This window comes from Ostrinia furnacalis, unplaced genomic scaffold (genome assembly GCF_004193835.3).
Source record: "Ostrinia furnacalis isolate ACB-3 unplaced genomic scaffold, ASM419383v2 OfSCF1376, whole genome shotgun sequence".
Lineage (NCBI taxonomy): Eukaryota > Metazoa > Arthropoda > Insecta > Lepidoptera > Crambidae > Ostrinia > Ostrinia furnacalis.
This window is the reverse complement of record NW_021131615.1, coordinates 56,649-80,096: the sequence shown is the minus strand read 5'-3', so window position 1 is coordinate 80,096 and position 23,448 is coordinate 56,649. Positions and strand designations below refer to the sequence as shown.

Below are 23,448 nucleotides of genomic sequence, written 5' to 3'. Positions count from 1 at the left end.
GCAATAATATCTCGCGATTTGCGAAAACATGTTTTGCACCAATCCGATATCATGTTTAAAATGAACAAATTAGCATGGCGAATATAAAGAATATTAATCCAGTGGCGAATGAAATCCATGTACAATTTCCGGCCCGCCTCTAGTTATTTATAACGTTGAATTTTAATATGATAGCAGCTTTGCAATAACAGACGCATGTGCTAACTGATTTCAGACTACATTCATGTCTTAATGGAACCAGGACGCTACATGACGCCGACGCTACTGGTAGCTGTCTTCCAAAAATGTTTGACTCAATATTCTTAATATGCTGTGAGTAATCTCATTGACTCAATTTTACTCGGTCAGCTCTGTTGAGTAATATACTCCATCAACTAAGAGTAATATGCAGGAAGGGGTATACACTAATGGATTTTATAGTTTTCATCTTGCTGACAACGCGGAACGATTCTATTCGTAGTTTTATATATTTACGCAATGGGGTACCTACGTAGTTAAGAAATATATTTTTGGTGCCCACGAGACTCGCGAACTAGCGATGTTCAAGGCCAAATCAATAGTAGGTACGATCCGCGAAATGGCCTCTCGAGCGCTGTAGTCGTAATAATACTGTATCTACGAATGAGCTAAAACTAATCTACGTGCATTATTTTATGTCATGTTATCACGATATTCTGTTATGTTATTTTATACATCAGTCAGACCTGTTTAAAAGTTTAGACATTTTGTTTAGTTTTCAAAACAACACGTCCCATCACATCTCATCATCATTTTAATGCAGAGGTCTGGCAGTTGCTGTCACTCATTGAATATTAAATATTACAATTGCTAATGTATGGTTCAACGAAACCGCGGAGGTCTGGGCTGTCACTGAACAATTACGTTGACATTGAAGCTGCGTTGACGCCAGCCTTCCGGTGCGTAGGTCACACTGGAGCAGCCCAATGAATATACGAGAGAGCCACTTTAAAAACTATATTCGCGACTCGGCTCATAGAGCACATCCTTTTTAAACTTTGGTGTCCATGATGTCGTCATAAATTTAGAACATGCAGCCAAGATCTACCATTGAGCTTGTTTTTTTAAACGTGGGGTCACATGAAAGATTTCGGCAACTCTGCCAATTTCCGATGTGTGAATGTGTCTAAATGTCTATTACCTTTGTCCGCTGAAAGAAAAACGATCGTACTTTCTCGTAGACATGCGGAAATGAGGAGTCAGTCGAGGTCGCTTTAAAGTTCCTGTAAATACAGACACGGAAAGAGAATTGAATAATGTAATCGCGTTAAAATGTAAGAGTTAATTATTATGATGACTGTTTTTCAGGATTCTGCGCCACAATAGGAAAAACGTTGGACGTGATTCTCGAACGGTTGCTCTGTTGTTGACGTAACAAACTGTAGCCACAGAAAAAGTACTAGTACGGAACTGTACTGTACTGTATAACAGAAACTTAGCAGAAACTGTTAAGATGTCAAAATCATCATGTCCTGCTGAGATGTCTTTTCCATTAAAATCTAATGATACGACTAAGACTACGAGATGCAAAAAGTTCTTAACTGCTCTCCAAATATTATTCTGTGTATGTTGGAGGACTTTGTCTTAGTGAATATCATTTGGATGAAACGAACGAACAAGTTGATGTATTGGGATCGGAAAACTTGTACAGGACCCGTTGCTGAAATCCGATTCCAGTTTTTTGTTGCAAATAAAAAAATACTGCGCAAATGGTATCGCCACGTGGCCGATTCAGTGGTGATAATACGAGTACGCTTACGTGGGGGCGGGTCTGAACAGATAGTTCGCATTTTTGACACAGTAAACAGATTGTCGACCTAGTTTCCAGCATTGTTCAGCGGACTTCAGCGCACGGCGTGCGCGGCGCATAGCCAAATCTATTTCGGATTTTTATCTGCGTGGTAGCGCTCGCGCAGTCTGCCCCGTCTCAATTTTTGCAATGTTTACAATTACCACGCGGCTTTCGACCTGCTTCTGTGGGCCAATGAGTTTAATGATTTCAGTAAAAATAATTATTTCCTCATTCTTGTAAATTAGAGATTACCGCAGTCGAGACTAAAAGACTTGTATCATCTACTTACCTACACTTACTTTAGTTAGTTGCTTTACCAATAAATTACTCATTTACCTTTTTCGAAATATACGATTCTGCTAAATCATGAATATCATACCATCATCGTAAATCGTTTTACGATGATTACAATTTACGGCACATTCTTGCAAATAACTTGAAAGTAAGTTGCATAAATTGTTATTTATTGAAAGGAAATGCCTGATATAAAATTATTGTAACAACAAATAAAGAAATTAATTAATTTATACATAACATCATTAACATTAATTTGAAATGGACCTGAGTCGCAATCAGGTAAGATACGGACTAATCACGCTTCCAATTTACCAATCCGCGTGATGTATTTTAAAGATTATTGTATAGAAATTATGTTTTTAGAGCATATCCTCATCACATTTAGTCATAAAGAGCTACAAAAGATTTTGTACACAACAGTATAATTTAATTTTGCGATACCATTATAATACTACTTAAAAGCACACTTGTAATATAGTACTCTTTCGAATTGCTCGGCGCCTGTGCCTTGGAATCTTGTCAGGTTGTCTGAGGTTTGATCACTGCTAGAACACGTGGCATTACTGAGAAAAGCAGCGCGTGATAGCACATTTTCTCTTAATTTTATTATACTCCCAGACTGACGCAATCACAGCAAGTTTTACAACACAATTGTTTACATTATTATCTTAAAAAAAAAATATTTTCATTCTATTAAAAAGGGCCTATCTGAATATCTATTGTTAGTTCGCAGTAACATTTTATCAAGCATAATATAACATATTTTCATGATAACGTCGGTTTCGGTGGTTTCCGCCTGGTTGGACGGTTGCCCAATTCATTTTAAATTTGCGTCAAATCCATTTGCGCGCGCTCCTGCTAAGTCGTAAAAATAAATTCTCTATAAAGCAACAAACGGTCAGCAGAACGTTCTATGAAGTATGAACGTTTCTGAAGGTGATAGGGAAACACATGCTTCGGGTTATAAACAGCAGGCGGCGTGGCAAGAAAATAATAGATTTTTCAGTCTTTAAAAACAGATCAAGCGATTATTAGGTGCGTGTTTGAATCAAAGTTATTCTGATGTGCTGACTATACTATCGTAGTAAAACCACACCGGGTGGTCCGAGTAAATGAATGATCACTAAATTATAAACTATCTAGCTGACTCTTCCCATTAACCCAGATAGTGCCTATCTGCATTCCTGTTGATTGTCAGTACAGTTCGACTGGATATTTCAGGCAACTAATTTTGAGAATCTTAAAACTCGATAGAACTTCTTCAAAATAGTTAGATTTTACTGCGATTGATTGATTTTACTGCCCTCAAGACTTCGTTCATAGTCATCATCATTTCACCCATAGGACGTTCACTGCTCAACATAAGGTCTTCCCCAATGATTTTGCATGTTGACCGGTTAGTAGCGGCCTGCATCCAGCGCCTTTCTGGTACCTTTATGAGGCAGACTCCGATCGTGCTCAAAAATTTTAAATCTCATATCAAATCTACACTCCTTGGTTTCAGGTACTCAACCCTTTTTNCGCTAGAAGGAGGAAAACTATCAATCAATTCCCTCGCAGGTGTACCCTTGGGGATGGCGGCAACTAGATATTGAAATTTGTCACTGTTATCGATAGAACTATCACTGTGAATTTTGACGAATTGACCCCAAAAAGGTAGCCAATTTTTAATATTTCCGTCGAACTTCACTAATTCCAATTGTGGGAGTTTGAATTGGCGTTTGGGTTGTCGATCCTCACGGTCTTCTGCAGATTTCTGTGCTGCACAGGCTCTGTCAAATTTTTTCTTGAGCAGACGAAAGTCATGCTGGTACTTATCTGCCGTGTCGTATTCCTCCTCGACGTCCTTTTTCTGCTCTAAGTACCAGTCAATGATAGCCTCATCCAAAATGGCCAACTGCCTTGCTTTCACCTGAGCATTTTCGAAATTCGCCGCGATTTCGTCCGTCACCTCGCTTACTTTCTCCAATTCTTCCGAGATCTTCTTACATAGCTTTGTTATAATAGTTCTTAAGCAAGATCTGTTGGATTTTGCTTTCAAAAAAGTCCTATCGTCGGTTACTTTTGACGCCATTATTTTGATATTGCTGTGCGTGTGATTTTCTAATGTGTTTTTACCATTCGCACGGTCGCCAGATGTTAAAGAAAGGGCAAAACTTATGTAAAATGTGAATAGAAATTAAAACACAGCAATCTTGTTACGCCATTGTAATGCAACAAAAGACAAAAGTAAAAAAGTAAAATAAATAGACAAAACCATAAATAACTAAAAAGGAGGTTTGTCTACAATATCGATTGTCAATCTCTCATGTAAAACACGATTTACCAGCAGATTGATATTATTCGTTAAGTTTTAGGATCAAAATTGGTTAGTCGCTCTATATCAGGCAGGAATCGTCGAGAATAACAAGAAGCCCTACTCATACCAGTTTCCGCAACGATACGTGGAACGTCGACACCTTCGATATTGGAAGTAGAGTCGTTGGCGATTTGCTATACGATTGGCAAAGCTAAAGTAGCAAAAAAGTTAGCAACATGTGAGGGTTTTCGCGAATGAAAAATCCGCCAGATGGCAATACGTAGACGCGAGGTCCAAATGCTGCATGATTGGTTATTTGGGACATTGACAGATATGTCAAAATTCACCAACTTTCAGTTTTCTTGTCAACTTTTTGGTTATTTTGGGTGTCGCGAATTATTTGCTCGCCTGACTGTACCTCGCTTTGAGCTGAAATGATAGTTATTTGATATTGTCTGTCATTCTATACTATACCAATGTTGAATTGATCAAAGTACTATCGATATTATTGTAAGTATAGACCTAATTTATTCTAGAATCAAAACTCATTGGCCCAGATACAAAGGAATTACTCAAGTGTCCTCAACTCATCAAACCTATCAGTCATTTTGCACGTTCCCTAAGCATGTCCCATATTGCTAAACGATTCTATGTATCATAACTTTATAAACTATGTATAGAGCTAGATTTCAAAGCTTTGCTGCGATATATGTTAGTCTACATAGTTTTTACATTGTAGGTATTGTTTTCCTTGTAAAATAAAAATAAAAATAAAATAAATATTCCAATCAAATAGGTACCTACATAGCGCTCTATTTCTAAAATTCCTGAGCTGGAATCGGAAAGTTATTCAGAAACTCGCATAGGGAGGTCGTACCTACGACGTAAATGCATGACCGATCGCTTTCCGAGTGCGATACGAGTACTTACGAATAAGTCTGCAAACTTTTCTACGTTCAGATCGGAGTTCGGACACACACGGGTACTTAAAATAAGATTAAATTGACGATGCCTAACCTAAACAGGCGTCCGATTCATAACTACAATATTAACTCAATTTGTCATACAGTAAAATGTATGAGACTTCAGTGTAAGTTTCTGACTGGAATGAGCGAAAACTGAAAAAAAAATATTCTAATTAAGTACACTCAAATTATTTAAATTTCGTTCGTTCTTTTGAAAACACGATAAGCACGTACCAATATGTACAATTAATTACCTACCGCGGTCATGGTCTAGTAGCGCGCACTACTAAGATAGTACGAGTAGGTTACGGGTTTTTAATTTTAAAAACTCAGACGGCCAGACGCCCAGTCCCTAAATCAAATTAATTAGCGTCCCCCTCTGTAATACCAAATGAAACTACGCGTCGAATTTCAGAGGCTTTGTTGGCGTCCATCAAACATAGATAGATAGACAGACCAACACAGTGCATGCAGATCGGGAAGGAAAGGGGAACTCCCTGGAACACCCCAGGTGAATCGACGCTGTGCAATCCCAGACAGTTTGTGTGCGTTTCAATTATTGGAAATGGGGATGATGAATTTCGGCAAAGCTCAAAGGCTAATAGGTACATAAATAGTCATACAACTTGAAGGGAGGCGTTCTAAAATAATCGTAGTTATCACTGGAATGAGATATCTAATTGAGTTTGATAATCTTGGCATAATAATATTCAAGTAAGATGCCAGCGTGGGGGGTGCTGGTCAAATCATTCATTTGCACGTCGCAATAATATTAATAACTAGGCTGTAGAAGTAACGGGTGGATAACGGCTTAATCTATTAAAACACGAAATGGACCGACGCCCTGGGTGATAGGTATTATCCAGGCACGTACGAAATGTCGGCCTACCGTATTTTTAAAATTGAGGACATGTGCAGCGCCGTGCGTTTATTAGATTTTACAGGGTTGCCAGCTATTTACCACGTTTAGCGACGACTCTTTTGTATGAATTTTATCGTATCCATGGGCATTAAATATTGTGCGTGTTAAAGTCCCTCTGCAGTACAAAAGATAAACGGCTCTACATAGCACCCCAACTGTAACTTGGTATGTAATTCCTTTTTTTTTTTTCGACTGGAAAATGCATGAAACTGCATACTCACCAGCCCGGGGGAGCCAATGAGTTATGTGGGGCTCTCCTCGCCTGAAGGGTAAGGCCTACCCACTATAAACAAGTCGGGTCCCTCTGGTCGCGCTTAGTGGGGCAGTATACGAGTCGAAGAATCGTTCGCATGCGTGCCCCCACGCAGCAGCCGCAGCCTCGCTCTATAGACCCCTTCAGTGGCGTCCTCTCTCCAAAGCGCGCGGGGACTCCGCGCGCACTTCGGGCCTCAGTGTTAGGAAGCGGACGCCCCCGCGTCCACCTCCATGAGGCTAGCCGTTCGGCCGGGCCTGGATAGCGCCGGCTTAGGCATCTGCAGTGGCTGAGGGCAATCTTTCGTCCCCAGCATGTGGTCCGCTGCCTTTCCTACCGCTGCACAAAGTAGGCAGTGGGGTTCTTTGGCGGGACACTCCTTCCTCTGGTGCCCAGACTGACTTCCTGGGATAGTAGCTACGTGTATTCAGCTATGTATTAAATAATGATAACTTACTGAATGCCCGGTGCAAGTGCATGACCGCTGACACGAAGTCTCCGAATCTGAGCATGCCATCCTTCCTCATATACCGAAGAACGAGGAGTGCCATAGCACGCTCAGGCACGACGAACCCGACTTCTCTGAGCGCGTCGCGCAGCCTCTCAGCACGCAGCACGCCCATTTTTTCCCGCGCATGCGTCTTGAATACTAACTGCCAGTGCTTTAAACTGCACATCAGGTCCTTGAAGTCGGATAGGGAGATGCGGCCTGTGCCGTTTTTCTGGTAGGGGGTGTTAAGGAAAAGATATTTTGGAATAGTCACGATTGCGACTATACCTATAATAAATATAAAAAGCTACAAAGTCTTCATTAAAACAAAAATAATCATCATCATTTCAGTAAAAAAACAGTCCATTATATTGAAAAGGATACATCCATCGACAGCACAATTTGCCTGCACGTGTCGATTGAAGCGCAGCTCTTGATGTAGTCATTTGGTAGACACGCGTCGAGCAGTTCCTGTAACTCAAAAGCGTCTATCGTTCTGTGCTCATCGGCTAGCTGCAAGAATACCGCCTCGTATTGTGCAAAACTGCTCGTCTCTACGCCAGGAGGTGCCTTGATCAGTGCTGCCTTGAGCATCTGCGGTGCGTAATCCAGGACCTTCATCTTCAAAGTCTTGTTGGAGAACACCCTGAGAGAGAAATTGGCCTCTTCCCGCGGCTCGAAAGTCGTCGGCATCACCAGATATGCTCCTACTTCCAGTTGGCATCTGAAAAGGGCGCAAAGGTGTAATGTTTAGAAAATTGGAAAGCCACTTTAACGCTGAATCAGTCAAGTCCTTATTGAACACGGACGCTTCAAGTGGCTTTCCTGTTACGCATTACCCAAGTTAAGTACATTCGAACGAATTCGCTTCAGCAGTCGCTTTTGCCTTTGCCTTCGCTAAGTTTTTAAGTAATGATTCTTAATATTCCATACCTGTGACTGACTTGACGACTGTTAGTGTACTGGGAGTTGATAGCGCTTTTGATCTTCTTGAAAAATAGGGGCGAAGCGGTCTCCGTCAGGAATTTGGGCATCTTGTAGATGCTGAAACCGATAACCTTTGGCTCCATGATGCTGTGCTGGTTCAGGGAGATGACGACGGTGTCTGGCTCGTTCAGGATCAGTTGGATTTGCGGGTTCATATGAAAGAAGTCTGTAAAAAGGTTTATCTTTGAAAAATTATCACAATATCAGAAATCTCTCTGTGAGGAGGTAACCGTCAAACTTTTAGAAAATGGATATCCTTATTACTAAAGTTCGTCTATTAAAATCCTCAACATGTACTTACGGACATAATTCCGACAGCCCCCAGCCGACACTCCTCGCCTCCAGCCCCCTTGATGCATCTTCATCTGCCACTTATGCTTCTCTGCTAAAGACGGCTCTGCTCTGCTGGTCTCCGCATCAAGATGCACCATCTCAAGTCTGTTGAATGCTCGCTGGAAGTCCGAGTAAAGCATCCAGAATCCTTTGGGGGTGGAGGTCAGGCGCTCTCTCTCGTAGAGTGGGATTGACTTCCATCTGAAAAGATGGCTTAGATTAACTTAATAATTTTCAATGACATCAAGCCTGTAATTGAATGAGTTTTCCGAATTCAAGATATTTTTTTGCATTTCTTTCATTTTATAATACATGAATATTGTATTGTAAATCTACAATACAGTCTAAATTAAAATAATTAGACGCTAGATGAGTCGTTCACTCACTTGTAGTCTTTCTTACGGTTATAAGTTTTTCCAAAAATATAACCATAAGTATACCAGTCTGCTGGCACTTCAGCTTGCTAATCCAGTGAGATAGTTATTTATTTTATCCTTAAAAAACTCTGAGCAATCAGTGTAGCGTTCCATGGCAAAAAATGGCGCTCATAATAGACTTTCTTATAAGTTTCTTATCAGAAAAGACAAGACAGGCAGATTTAATCCAGTATTAGGTACCTAAGTATTGTCTCAATAAATTATTGTAGGTATGTGTGTGTAATGTGTATGTTTCAGTAACAAATTGTAAAAAAAAACAAATTAGGTACCTACTTAACGCGTTTTTTTTATTTACCTCAAACTCTAGGGCAGATGCAATTTCTATCAAGTTATGATATAAATCCGGTATCATAGACCCCTGTATTCCACGCAGTTGCGTTCATTATATTCTATTTATATAGAAATTTTGTAAGTACCTACCTAGTACATCAATCTACTTAAATCATAGAATAGCATGTAACTTAATCCCAAACAACCTTTTTATCTACACAAACTTGTCTGCCCCTTTAAACAGACCCCGAGGAGGGGCTAAATAAAGAAATTATTCCCCTAAGGATAGGTACCTTTTCTAAAAAGTCTCATAAGGTCCTTTAAGTAAATCAAGCCACGTGGAAGTTATTAATTTAAGATCATAATTTAAGTATTTTCTCCGAAATGATATTCTAAAGTCGACACGAAGTTCCACGAAGACTTTGTTTTTCATGTCTCAACAAGTTAGAAAAGATCTAACTACTTATTCAGAGCAGCTGAAATAATATTTGTATTGTAAATTAATTTTTGCCACGCTTAATTGAAAACCGATACAACTCGTGGACAGCCTTTGTGACAATGCAATTCCAATGACTACTCCGAAAACATAATGGAATCTGGAATTCTGGAATTAAATGACGTCACAAAGGAGTTTTCGTCAACATGCAATTTATTACCGTCAATTATTATTGGATGCGACGCGGAATGCAATACGAAATCTCGAATATCGGAAAATTTGGGAAATCAAATTATCCGGTACGAAGAATTATCTTTGTTTGCGTAAGCGTGTAAATCCGAATTTAGTCGAAGCAAATAATATTATGATGAACACAAATCTAAGGCCTACCTACCTAGGTACCTACAACCCAGTCGAGTTATAATAGGCACCTTTCTGGAATGCGACTCTTTCGCACTCACCCGCACATCTCCCCGTGTTCATCCCGTTCGTACCAGTACCTCTAGCATGAACAACTTTCGTCTTCGAATCGTTTGTGTATTCGACAAAATTCGATACTCAAACTTCGAATTATACGACAATCTGACAATTTTGACTCTCAAAATAAGTTTTTTGCAACCATTTCTCATACTAAGTTCACAAGGGCGCTGTTGTAGTTTTCGTACTAAATCTTTTGATGGCGATTCAAATACGCAAACGATTCGAACTCGAAAGTTTTTCGTGCTAGCCTCTATGTCTATGTGATGGCCGCTAGGTGCGCAGTTAACTCGACTGGGTTGTAAGTCCAGTGTGAAAATGCTGTATTAGATTTGTGTACAACATAACATCTGTTTCGACGTTCTGCGGTCTGCGGTCAGGTAAAAGCAGCCCGCACCTGGCAGTTTGCGTTCTTTGCCAGATCGCATATTTTTTTAATATTAGATACCGTTATTGTTGTTCACACATGCGGGCTGCGTTCAATTTGAGCTGTTATAAAACATACTAACATTGCGGGATCGACGACGTGTGTGAGGGGTGTGTCCCCAGGCGCCAGGGGTCTTCTGAGCCTCACGAGGTGAACTGGACCTTCTGAAGAATCGACCTGTGGGTAATATTAAATTGTAATTAACACAAAAATGCAGTCCAAAACTGAACATTATTATTTGAATAAATTGGACACGGCAAAAAAGGGGGTTGCATTTGGCAGCTTCACCCACACTACACTTTAATGTGTGAGTTGTTAAAAAGATCGGGCAACGATACCTATAAATAAATAATAATATAAAGCTTAACACTATGGCGTTTTACATAGGTGCGAATTTGCAACATAATCTGACTGATGTGCAACTTTTATGAATTTGCCTATAAAGTAATAAATGGTACAACTAAAGGTAACATTCTGTAACCCGTCTAAATGTAGGCCGAGAACAAAAATAAATAATACCCCCGCCCGGCTGCTATTAATATTACGAGTACAAGGCTGAAAACACAGATGCTTGTTTTTTTGTATGTTGCGTCTTTGTATTACATCCAGGTGAACATCGCATATCCCTATTCTATACAAATTACAAAGGACTCCCCAATTCATTTTACCCTAGCAACCTTGCGCCCTTGGCCATCACAATCGAGCGCTAGGGGACGACAAAGAGATTATAGAGTTTTACAAAGAGTAGAGCACGTCGGGAATCACTATACTAAGGCAAATCGCAAAGGACAAAGCCGTTTTTGTGTGCCCTCGACTTAAAAAACCTTAGTAATTGTATGCATCTCTCTCGCTCTCATTCCTACGAAATACCGCTGTGTTACATAAGGATTATATTAATACCTGTATTTTCCGAGAATAAAATAATCCTCCCTCTTAAATAAATCCGTACATTTTATTAGTTTCCCAAATAAACTAATTTTATTCCATGTCGCGGAAAATAAAATGCGAAAACCAACGTAAATTTCTCCGCAAGATCGCGTTAGTAGTAGCGAGTGAATGTAGCAGTACAAAATTCCATCTTGCTTGCTTGCATACTATTCTAAGAATTTAGATCAATTTTGAACGCAACTAATTATACTTACATTAATTAATAACATAAAAATTGCGTTAAAATACGACTAATAGTGTATAATTTCATCTATTAGGCTAGTTACTATAGTTGGTTAAACACAATAATTGAGACAATCACTAACAACTGATTCTGTGATACTTCACGCATTAGTTATTAAACTACTGCACGCACAACAATAAAATCGTTGTTTAATAGCGCTAAGTAGATTAGTCGCACATTAATTAACTCATAAATCTAAGATAATCTAGATAGATCATTGTGTAAATAAAGTAGCGGGTAGTAGGGGTGTAAAGCTAGATTTTTCCCGCGTGTGTTTTGGTCTATCACAGAAAGACTTTGTCGGACGCATACGAGATTAAAAAACCGACATAAAACTGTCATTTAAGTTTATCTGGGTTTCAAATCTAAGCATACCTTTATCTAAATCGGTTCAGTAGAATTTGAAGAGGTTATCCTGCGCCGCGCATACCAACAATATTTTTTCAATCATTTATTTAATACAGTGTGAGTCACGTTAAAGTGTAGGTACATATGAAAATAGATGAAACTAGACCTATTTTTATCGACAAAAAAGAGGTCAAAATTTTTTTGAGATTTTTTAAATTTTTTATAGAATTTTTTTTCTTCCAATTACTTATTGTAAAGAAAACGTAATAACTTTTAAACTAAGCGGTATATCCTGATAAAATAAAAACAGTAATAATGCTAAATAACAGGTGAAATTAAAAAAATACATAAAATACACAAAAAATGCCAACAAATAAAAAAAAAGATACTTTTTGAAAAAAATCTGCTTTTAAATTCGTGTTTTTTTGGTTATTTGATAAATTTCTCCAAAAAATGTCCCTATAACAGGTGGTTTTTATTATTCTCTATCGTATTATCTTTGTGAAACCAAAAATCGCATGTCTCTATCCCTATCACAACATTTGCTATGATCGTTTGAACAAAGGCCTGCCACAACATTATTCTCCGCTACAGGTAGAAACAGTTTTAATTTTAACTAAAATGCTTATTTTACTTCGAAATCTTTTGTTTTTATTTGAAATCTAACTTGTCTTTATCAAAATTACAAATCACTAATCTAGAGCCATTTTCAGTTTCGTTGTTAACGAAGCTTTGAATGGCGCGCCCGGAGAGGCTTAGTTCAAACGATCATTGCAAACGTTGTGATAGGGATAGAGACATGCGATTTTTGGTTTTACGAAGATAATACGACAGAGAATAATACAATGTAATAAAAACCATTGGTTATAGGGGCATTTTTTGGAGAAATTTATCAAATAACCAAAAAAAACACGAATTTAAAAGCAGATTTTATTCAAAAAGTATCATTTTTTATTATTTGTTGGCCTTTTTTGTGTATTTTATGTATTTTTTTAGTATTGCCTGTTATTTAGCATTATTACTGTTTTTATTTTATCAGGATATACCGCTTAGTTAAAAAGTTATTACGTTTTCTTTACAATAAGTAATTGGAAGAAAAAAATTATCTCAAAAAATTTTTGACCTCTTTTTTGCCGATAAAAATAGGTCTAGTTTCACCTAATTTCATATGTACACTTTAACGTGACTCACACTGTATATTATTTATTATTCATATCTCATTTGTTGAATTTAATTATTCAAACTATACTTATAGAACATGAATATTTGGTCTGCTTTTAAAAGGTTGAAGTAGGGCAGGGGTTAGAAAAAATCTAACTAGCCAGTACCTCAAATAAATAAATAAAAAACAAAAAGTCTTTATTTTAGTCTACCTTTGTTTTATATTACAATTTGTAGGGGCCAGCCTAGTAGACGCGTAGAGAAGCTCCTGTGTCAGGAGGCCCCTCTCTTCCTTAATTTACATTTATTATTTTAATTGATAGACCGTTGAATACTTATTAACAACAAAACTGACCCTACGAGTACACTTACCTCTCTGATATCTCTAGCTGGCTGTTAGGAAAACCAAATTCACTATTCAAAGTTCACTTGCACTTGCACGACCCGAACACTCAACATTTATATTAAAGTTTCTCTATTTTAAACACAATAAAAAGTACAAAATGCCTCGCCATATTATGGAGAGTCATTTTCTTTAAGAGTCTTCCGTTTCACTGTCTCGTTCCCTTTATTTTCCGGTTTCCTTCTTTTTGATATTTTGCTTTTTTTATAAGTTTAATAATTATTTAATTTCTCTTTTTTATTACAACAAAGATGATTGCAGCAGGAATTCGAGGCTTGAACAAATTGGCTTGATTGGCTTGATTTTCCAGGGGTTGGGGCACAACTATTTTTCTGATTGTGGTGTGCTTGATTCAACAGGATAATTCGACAAAACCACATTGTTAAGTGATACCTGGGACTCAGATAACGGTAAAACTGTCTCTTTTGATATATTTATTCTTTGTAACAAAATATTTGCTCATATCAATGGAATCCACAAGGTTGCATCAATAACATTGATCGTCATCATAAATAAAGGCCAAGGACTAGATTAACACGTACCTAACATCCAAGATAGTGTAGTCCTTCGATGCAAGAATTTTTAGGTGCTGGCGAATTACTCAAACATTTTCTTCGATAACACAACTAACATGAATACAAGGTTTATTTTATTTTATTTATTTATTTTACTTAGATTATATTATTAAGGTAATTACAAGATTTATTTCTAAAATAATACAGAATTAATTAAAAAAAAACTATGTTTCAATAAATCTCATATGACAAATTAAAACAGTATGCATTTTCTTTCCACATTTCTTACTGGTTCTATATAACGTGAATTATACTGAACCTCTTCATCATCGGTTTCTACCGAAATGTCGTCTACTGGTGGTGGTAGAAAAAATGGATTATTATCAAGTATGTAAGGTCTAGAATAATGTGTGTAATCATCCATACCAGTGTTTAATACAGAACTGTATAGGCGAACATTTGCAGACAAGATTTGTGGTTCTTCGGGCTCCGTTTTTCTCAATTTGTTCACTTCACTCAAAATAAATTCAACGTCCACATTCTTCTTTTTAAGGATTGGTGTTAAATTGGTCAAGACTTTTTGTGTAGAATCAACGTCTTGATCAGTTACTCTAGTTTCTTCATTATCTTCTAGTCGATCAGGTGACTCCATGGTGTTTTTCTCACATTTTGTGTAGTCCACTGCGTCTGGATTATAGGGGAATAGGCCACATTTCCTAAATCCATTAATTATATTGGTTGGTAACTCTGGGGCATCAATGATTTCCTTGAAAAGTGAACAAATCACCGGTATATTAAAATTTTCGGGTTTTGTCAAGAATTTTTTCTCGACATTTCTCCAGTTGGCTTTTAAAGGCCCTAAAACAGTGATGATTGCAGGCTGTAAGATTTGTGTAGAGTTTGGAGGTAGGGAATATAATATTATTCCCAATTTCTCACACACAGAACTTAGCGTTAGGGACATAGGAGTTTTATATCCATCAGTAAGAAGCAAAATAGGTCTTTTGGTGTAATTTTTCTCCAACCATGAATTAAAATTATTAACGATGTATTCATAGAATATATCATTATTAATCCAGCCAGTTTCGCTCTTCCCGAAAGTCCACTCTTTAAGCGTATTATCAGTGACTGCTTTTGGTAAACGCAGATACGGAAAGATCACCAGAGGTGGACACACTTGCCCACTAGCATTTAAAGTCAGTAAGACAGTCAAAATATCGTTTTCATCTCCAGCCTCAATCTGATGTACATTGCCAAAACCTTTTGGTCCAAGAAGTTCTCCTGTTTCGGGGCATAACAAGAATCCACTTTCAGCGCAGTTGAATATTCTTTCTGGCTCCTGTAGAATCTCGGATTGTCTTGATTCGGATAAAAAAGTTTCAAGCTCTTGAAACCATTGCCGTATTGACTTTTCAGTCGCACGTTCACGAGCTTTGTTTTTGCCTTCGGCAGATCGACGTGAAATTTCAGGGTTTCTTTTAAGGAAACCTAAATGCCACGTCTGACCGGGGCGACCACCTTTAAACGGGTTAGGTTGTTTGAGATCTTGAAGAATTTTCTGGACCGTGTCTAATATTTCCTGCTTCTTCACTGGAAAATTACACTTGGCAATATTATTTAACCATTCAACAACTTGTTGTTCCCCAGTATTCCCCAATATTGGTGCTGGGCCTCTGTTTCTTATTTTATCAGTTCTTCTACCACTTATTCTGTCTTGTATAGTCGTTCTAGGAATCCCATATTTTCGGCACGTTTCTCTTATACCTTGTCCGTCCTCTCTTATATCTTTTAAAGCTGCTACTAAAGATTCTGGAGGGTAATTCACGGTTTTCTTCTGTTTTGGTTTGTTGGGCATCTGTAATAATTTAGTTCATTAAGTTTTTTGTCTATCGTTGCACATTTAAAAAATTTACTTGTTTATGTACCTACATACTGGCCGTCCACAAACACGGGTTTAAAAGAAGAGTTTGGTGGTCGCAAACTAACAGAAATAAGTATTTGGCGGCATAGCAAATGTAGCGAAAAAATCACACCATTCAGAAACTTCAACAAAAATAATAAGAAAGACCATAGAAAATTTTACTCAGGCAGTGAGTTTTTCGACCAACTGGCCGTAAAAAATCACAATGTTAGTGTTAGATCTCGTTCCCATAGCTATCCAGTAATGCAGGATTCCGTAAAACTGGACTATCGTGTGAAAACACAGTCATATTAATGTGTGTTTGAAATTCGAATCACAAATTCAAAGACACTGCAAACAGGATGTTCATTTTATGAACTTCCATATTAAAACACGTAACTACTGAACGGGATGGTGCAAAAAACAGTTCCTACAAAAAATGGGAAGTCTCCGTGGGAACTGGGCTCAACTGGGAACAAGCCCTTAGAAATATGAAATCCTAAAACATGTCAGCGAATTTTAGTAACCTACTTGACAATACGGCTAGCACGAAAAACTTTCGAATTCGAATCGTTTGCCTATTCGAATCGCCATCAAAAGATTTAGTACGAAAACTATAACAGCGCCCTTGTAAACGTGTCGTAAAGTGAAGTGTCTTAGTATGAGAAATGTTGCACGAAACTTATTTTGAGAATCAAAATTGTCAAATAATCATTTAATTCGAAGGTTGAGTATCGAATATTGTCGAATACGCAAACGATTCGAAGACTAAAGTAATTGTTCATGCTAGAGGTACAGGTGATTGTATTAACAAACACTTATTTTACTAGAGATGTAATAACAGGCCATTTTATTTACATTAAGATTGTCGGTTTTCCGGTAAAGTTCGTAAACCGTTCATAATATGCGACCACATACATAGATTTAAGAGATTAGTGGTAGATAAATTCCAGAAATAAATTATAAAATGTGTTTCGGATCGGATTCTCGATACTTTTCTGTTTGTGTATTTTGTCGATGAAATATAACAAATATACGGGGAAAAGTATCACAAAAAGTTTGATACGCAACTCACTGTACATACGTCAGCAACCCTACCCACTGACCTACAAAACAGAGGTCGCATATAATGTATCAACAAGTATGTATCAACACGAACGTTTAACTTATTATCATTTAGATCAGTAACCGGTTACATTACAATACATTTCGAGACTACCAAAAAACTGGCATCATCAGCAGTTGACAACCAAAACTATCTATTTTATCGTTACTATAGTTTAATACTTATTATAGAGATAATAGAAATATCATAAACTAATAGGAACATTTTTCGACTTGACAAATGTTAAAAAAGTGATTGAAATAAGTAAGTAAACAATAAATAAGAAAAATTGACAGCTTTGCGATCACCTGGCCCTAAATTAAAAAAGAGAATTTACTATTTTAATATGCGACCACCTAATTACTTTAAAACTCGTGCAAATTGTAGCAATGAAGACCAGTTTCTTGACATGCCCTTACGAGCATGTCAGGATAAATGCTGAGCCCCTATAGACACAGTGGCCCAATATTTTCTATATTCGATTTGTGTTGTTATTGTTTATAATTTGTGCTTAACGTGTTCAATAAAGTCTATTTCAGTCTATGTCTAAACTGACAAAATAAATAAAGCAAGGAATACTCACTTTGAATACAGATCGAGCTCGCAGTTTTTTGAAAATATACCTAGGGCACGTGCGTACGCCAGGGGCGCCGGGGGGGAATGGGAGATATTTGATTTGTTCACTACTCTGAGGGCTAAAGTTCTTCTTATTAATTTCATCCCGGTCCAAGGATAGCTTCACTTCTCTCAAGGACAGACTTAGGCAGCATAGAATTGCCATTTATAGTTCCGTGTTTAGAAATCAAAGAATGACGAAAACGTGTATAACTAGAAAACTAACGCCGATTTTATTTAGGTATAAGTACTTATTGATGTGTAATAGGCACAGAGGTTATAATTATGTGACTAAAGATTAAACATACAAATTAATTTCCATACCTAGATATTTCCAGGCACGCCATACATCCTATCTTTCATAATTTGATTTGATAATTTCTGCGAGCTTTTGTAGAAGGTAGAGTCGTTTTTGTATTGAAGAACTTGTCTTCTAGAGCGATATTTTGTCATGATACAATTTTACTATGCGGGCCCATTCTCAGCACAGATAATTAATTTGAAAACGTGGAAACTATCGCAGTTTTTAAATGATAAAAAAAAAATATTTGGTAGTTCAGATTGGCGTAAATTAATCATGTGGGATCCTAGACTATAACTGTCTGCCTTATTGTGGAGGTAACTTTGGCTGCCCTTGTGAGGTGCTCTTGGTCTCGAATGTCTGGGGTAACTACGCATCTTTTCATCCCACGCAGTTGCCGACTGGTATCTCTTTTGTTATTGATATTTAAATTGAAACTTTTAAAGACAGGGACTTAAATACGAGTAAGTAGTTTAACAATTTAAAGGGTTGTCAGTCTTGTAAGCTTTGTAAAGTATAATACTTAAGTTGATGGAATTAATAATTAAGTCGATGAAGCTAAAAAAGAAATAACTTAGTGAATATTATGAAGCAAAAAATAAGTACACAAACACGTTCACTCAAGCATAAAATTAGTAATGATTAATATGGTTAAGATATACCTACCTATAAATAAAAATCATTTAGCTTTTCATAGTTAGTATAAAGAAACTGACTACTGTAATATTGGCTACTGTAATTGCAGTACTAAATTAGTAAGTAGACTTAGAGTACGAGAGAAATAATATTTGTACGTCATTAGCGATATTTGCTGAAATATCCGCATTAAATTCTGGACGGTTGCTTGATGCCATGCGTGGCAACAAGCCTCCACCTCCATTAGATACACTTACATGCACATCGATCGATCCTGTCTATGAGTATCTGAATAATTTTTTTTTAGTAGCTAGGCGTTTCGCCCGGATGTATTAAAAGTATTTAAGGCGATTAGAGTCCTCAATGACCTTGGGCGTTTGACCTTCACGCCGCGAGCAACACCCGCGTACCCCGCACCAAAAACTCCGATTTGACACCGATCAAAAATACACGGGCATAGGTAGATACAGAATAGAAGCTCTTTCTTCATACATTACTGCCTATTATTTTAAACTTAAATTGATGAACCTTGATGTCGGTGTCAATTAACTCAGGCGTAAAGGTATTTAATAAAAATAACAAAAGCCATGAACACTTTTGTACGGGATAAAATTTTATTTTATTTTTCGTACATGTTCTAATGCTTTTGTCGGTTCAGTCGTTCTCGAAATTTGAACAAACCCGACTTTATTACAAGCTTTTATTTTTTTTTTTTTTTTTTTCGACTGGAAAATGCATGAAACTGCATACTCACCAGCCCGGGGGAGCCAATGAGTTATGTGGGGCTCTCCTCACCTGAAGGGCAAGGCCTACCCACTAAAAACCAGTCGGGTCCCTCTGGTCGCGCTTAGTGGGGCAGTATACGAGTCGAAGAATCGTTCGCATGCGTGCCCCCACGCAACAGCCGCAGCCTCGCTATATAAACCCCTTCAGTGGGGTTCTCTCTCCAAAGCGCGCGGGGACTCCGCGCGCACTTCGGGCCTCAGTGTTAGGAAGCGGACGCCCCCGCGTCCACCTCCATGAGGCTAGCCGTTCGGCCGGGCCTGGATAGCGCCGGCTTAGGCATCTGCAGTGGCTGAGGGCAATCTTTCGTCCCCAGCATGTGGTCCGCTGCCTTTCCTACCGCTGCACAAAGTAGGCAGTGGGGTTCTTTGGCGGGACACTCCTTCCTCTGGTGCCCAGACTGACCGCATCGGAAGCAGAGTTCGCTGCGGTCGCTGACGTCGGCAGCACATTTGTGGGCGACATGTCCGTCGCCCCAACATGACACACACCTCAAAGGCCTCGGTTTAAGCAGTGTAATTTGTACCGAGGCCCATCCAACAAGAAGCCGGCGGAGACCTGCCAGCTGTTTCGCCGTTTTTGACGGTACCCGCGCGATGACACTGCGGGTATCCCGGGTTCTGCTTATTTTGCCCACTTTTATTTGCTCTGGTGGGCACCCGGTTTTGGTGGAGATTGCCGTCGTAATGTCCAACTGTTCGATGGATTCATCCAAACCGGACAGTCGGATGTCTTCACTTTTAATTGGTCGCCTTATTGCAACCACTTCCGCTGGAAAAGCAGGGACAGCACGAAGGGCAGCGGCCAGCCTATCTGCTTTCTCCTCCGCTTCTGGACCGGAAAGGACGAGGAGCTTTGCTGCCGTCTGACCTGGCTTAAAACGAAGTCCTTCTGTTATGCCCAGTTGGGCGAGATCCACCTGTTGTTTTGCAATGTGCATAAACCATTGAAAATCACAAGGTGGATCCTGGCGAGCGGCCTCCGGCGTAAATACTACTGAAATTGCAGCCGTTCTTGGAACACGAACCCTACGGGCTTTGCCCTTTTCTCTACCTGGCCCAGCCTTTTGTTGGCTAGCTGGTTTAACGCTGTTTGACGGGGCTTGACTCCCCTTCTTCTTACTCTTGCCACGCTTTACAACCTCAGTCCACCCAGCATCCATAGACTGGGGGGCTGGGGGAAAAGGACGTGGCTCTGGACGGGTAGGTGCGGGGGCAGGTTGAGATTTGCCCTTTTTTGTTTTTCGTACGCGGCCCTTAGAAGACGGCACTGACACCGGGGTCAGGTACTCAACCCTGCCTTGACTGTTGCGTGTGTGCCGTCCGATGTTAATTTGCTCCGCCCGTAATTACTCAGTGGAAGACTGCGTGCGTTTTCTATCGGTGCCCCGCAAATTCCAAGTTCACCGGCCGATCCGATTTATGGAAAGGCCTATATCGCTCCAAGGTAAGAATTAACATTTGAAATGGCTCATTTTTGAAATTATTGATGATCTAACAATCCCCAAGGAACAGGAAATGTGCAGTTCCTCATTTTGGGTTCTTGCGTGTCCGAATAGTTTTTTGTTTTGGCAAAATTAGAAGTGTTACTTAACGAACCCAGTGTCCAAATCCCATGTCATTAAGAGGACGGGATGCGAATAGTTCCAGGAATTTTATGCACCTTTCGGTCTCTCTTGATACTCAACAGAAACTAATAGCAAAATACTATAATACACATAATAAAACTAACACACATAATTATCCGCCTCTGTGGTCTAGTGGTAAGACCACCTGCTTCAGACGCAGAGGTCCCGGGTTCGATTCCCAGTGGGGGCAGATTTTTCTGTTCGGTTTGGTTGGTGGTAGGGCTTATACTAAGTCCGCCTGGCTAGCTACCACCATCTTACCTAAGTCTGTCGCCATAACAACAATGTTAACAGCATTATTGTGTTCCGGCAGTTAGAGGTAAGATAGCCAGTTCCTCCGTAGTTGAGGATTCCGGGTGAAGCTCGCTTCCACCTTCGGCCTGATCGTCACTTACCATCAGGTGAGATACAGGCCAAGAGCTTCCTCGTTGTGGATAAAAAAAAAAAATATTATAGGCGGCTGACCGCGGCTGTAATAAACAATATTAATACTCGTAGATATCGTGTAGTAGAGTCATGCCCAAAAGGATAACATTTAATACTTTAAATATCTTTTTGTTTATTTACACGATAATATCACTGATAATATAATTATAGACTTCATAAATTGTCATTGTCATCATGAAAATAAATTGAACCTTGATTCGATCGAGTAAATAAGAAGCTCAAACCGGAGTCTGATTCACAATACCTGGATTAAGTGATAAGTGCAATGACATTGTAGTTGGAGGATCAAAGACCACAAGTGTTTTATTTATTACCACGTTCAATGTCTCTATTACTCGTTCGTTCGTCACTCATTGAAGTGTACGAACATTAAAAATATTTTTTACAAGACTATTGCCAAGCCGACATTAATATCTACACTTAATAAAAACAGCTGAATAAAACGAAATTGTGTTCAATCAATTTTATAACATCTAAGCAAAAATCGATTTCTAGATACGAGTTCATGACAGCACACACGATTTATATTGCGACATTGTGTTGTAGAACCGATCATCAGAAACGATCGTGGTGCTGCGATTGCAGTCGCAAATCTTAAAGTCCCGTTGGTTTGATTGGACTCATCACTCAATTCGAATAAATCGATTCTGGACTGAGGTTATACTAGATTCTCACCCAGATACGAGTACAATGAGTTTCGGATTTAGGAGTGGGTCTCCTGCAGCGGTGCCCGATGCCAAAGTTTCATAGATCTGAAATGCTATTTCCGTGCAAAGTAAAAAGCGCTGACGCACGCGACCGGTCAAAGCTCCGGGGGCTAACGTTCGTCACTCGAGTGCCTAATAGTTCTTTATTTCTAAATTATTATTTCCGCTATTAGAGTTTAACGGTTTGCCCTCAATACCTTTTATATTTTGATGACGTTCATACATAAATGTCTTCAGATCTGAATTATGAAATCACAAATCTCCCGGGATCCTACGCTTATTTCGAATATACTATTCGTCGGATACTCGGAAGTATTAAACGGTTGACGATTCGGTGTTTGAGGCGAAGTGGCGCGTGGGCTCAATTGGTTCGAGACCAAGATAGTGTGTCGATGATCCAAACCAGAAATCACTCCTCCATAGATTTTATTAGGCAAAGGTAACGAAGGTTGCAGTGAAAAGAATAGCCATATCACTGGCAATCTCGAATTTATTTCGAGAAATAAAAAAAGTATGCAACATAGTAACGAAAGGCCGAGAACCATAAACCTACTTTGTTGATTGAAAGGCGTTGGTCTACTTGTTTCCCTTGCCAGTTGAACGTTAACGGTGCGCGTGCCCTTTTCACTATGTACCCTAGAAATTGCACAGTCGTCTGCTAACCGATGCATTGGCTCCGCACTGTTGCCTTGCGACTTAGCATGTCACAAAAACTGGGCCAACAGTCAACAGGTCCTCATGCATATTCAAATTGCCATAGAAAGATGCAATCCTAGTCCTAGTGCATAGCTATGTTTATTAACCGCTCATTAGTAACGCTGCCACTTACGTTTATCGCTTGAATAACACTTACTTTTCAACGATTGCACGCAGTCACTTCTCTGGTTACACCATCGGCAGTTATGAATTTTCTACTGGAGCATGCAAAGGAGACTCTATATTGAATTACTCCAGTCAATTAATTGACAGTCGTAAATAAAAGTTAAAACCCAATAAACTTTGCTGACGGAACGATTGAAATAATTTTGTAATATCGAAGTGCAGTAGTAATATAAAATTGATGTTATTAGCATTTGTATAATTAAAAAATATACTGAGAGCTTGTATCGAATTAGCATACTTATGATCACTATCACAGTCTACAACACATAAACGCATTATGATTATTTTGTGTAAGTATTGCTTGCCAAAGCTCTAAAGTATTATCCCAATGGGCCTTTGCTAGTACTGTACAGAAAATAAGTCCAGATAATGAATGTACATTTATGTATACTTGATAGAAATCTAGATTCGGTTTCGCATGACCGCCATGCGAAACCAGTTAGA

The 23,448-nt window shown here is 38.8% G+C and overlaps 3 protein-coding genes across 3 annotated transcripts in view; 1 reads left to right on the top strand and 2 right to left on the bottom strand.

Moving 5' to 3' along the window:
- The window catches only part of Lk6 (MAPK interacting serine/threonine Lk6 kinase), a 77,488-nt gene that overhangs the window by 9,434 nt on the left and 44,606 nt on the right, over nucleotides 1–23,448 (top strand). Inside the window, exon 2 of the mRNA XM_028304092.1 lies at nucleotides 20,627–20,787. The gene's annotated coding sequence lies outside the window, so the exon portion shown is untranslated. The remainder of the gene's footprint in view (nucleotides 1–20,626; nucleotides 20,788–23,448) is intronic.
- Nucleotides 5,705–14,113, bottom strand: CalpC (calpain C). Its single transcript, XM_028304094.1, has 6 exons — nucleotides 13,456–14,113; nucleotides 10,486–10,580; nucleotides 8,325–8,557; nucleotides 7,970–8,189; nucleotides 7,421–7,760; nucleotides 5,705–7,268 (listed from the first exon to the last, which is right to left on the bottom strand). Exons 3-6 carry the CDS (start codon nucleotides 8,494–8,496, stop codon nucleotides 6,978–6,980), a joined length of 1,023 nt encoding a protein of 340 aa, XP_028159895.1. The 5' UTR covers nucleotides 8,497–8,557; nucleotides 10,486–10,580; nucleotides 13,456–14,113; the 3' UTR covers nucleotides 5,705–6,977.
- LOC114352467 (uncharacterized) lies at nucleotides 14,255–18,837 on the bottom strand. Its single transcript, XM_028304077.1, has 2 exons — nucleotides 17,590–18,837; nucleotides 14,255–15,856 (listed from the first exon to the last, which is right to left on the bottom strand). Exons 1-2 carry the CDS (start codon nucleotides 17,785–17,787, stop codon nucleotides 14,255–14,257), a joined length of 1,800 nt encoding a protein of 599 aa, XP_028159878.1. The 5' UTR covers nucleotides 17,788–18,837.

Coding starts and splice junctions, on each gene's coding strand:
- LOC114352467 (XM_028304077.1), bottom strand. CDS start 17,787: ATGGCAATTCTATGCTGCCTAAGTCTGTCCTTGAGAGAAGTGAAGCTA. Junction 15,857..17,589: donor GAGCTCGATCTGTATTCAAA/GTGAGTATTCCT, acceptor AAATTATTACAG/ATGCCCAACAAACCAAAACA.
- CalpC (XM_028304094.1), bottom strand. CDS start 8,496: ATGCTTTACTCGGACTTCCAGCGAGCATTCAACAGACTTGAGATGGTG. Junction 8,190..8,324: donor GGGCTGTCGGAATTATGTCC/GTAAGTACATGT, acceptor ACCTTTTTACAG/ACTTCTTTCATATGAACCCG. Junction 7,269..7,420: donor AAATTGTGCTGTCGATGGAT/GTATCCTTTTCA, acceptor ACCCCCTACCAG/AAAAACGGCACAGGCCGCAT.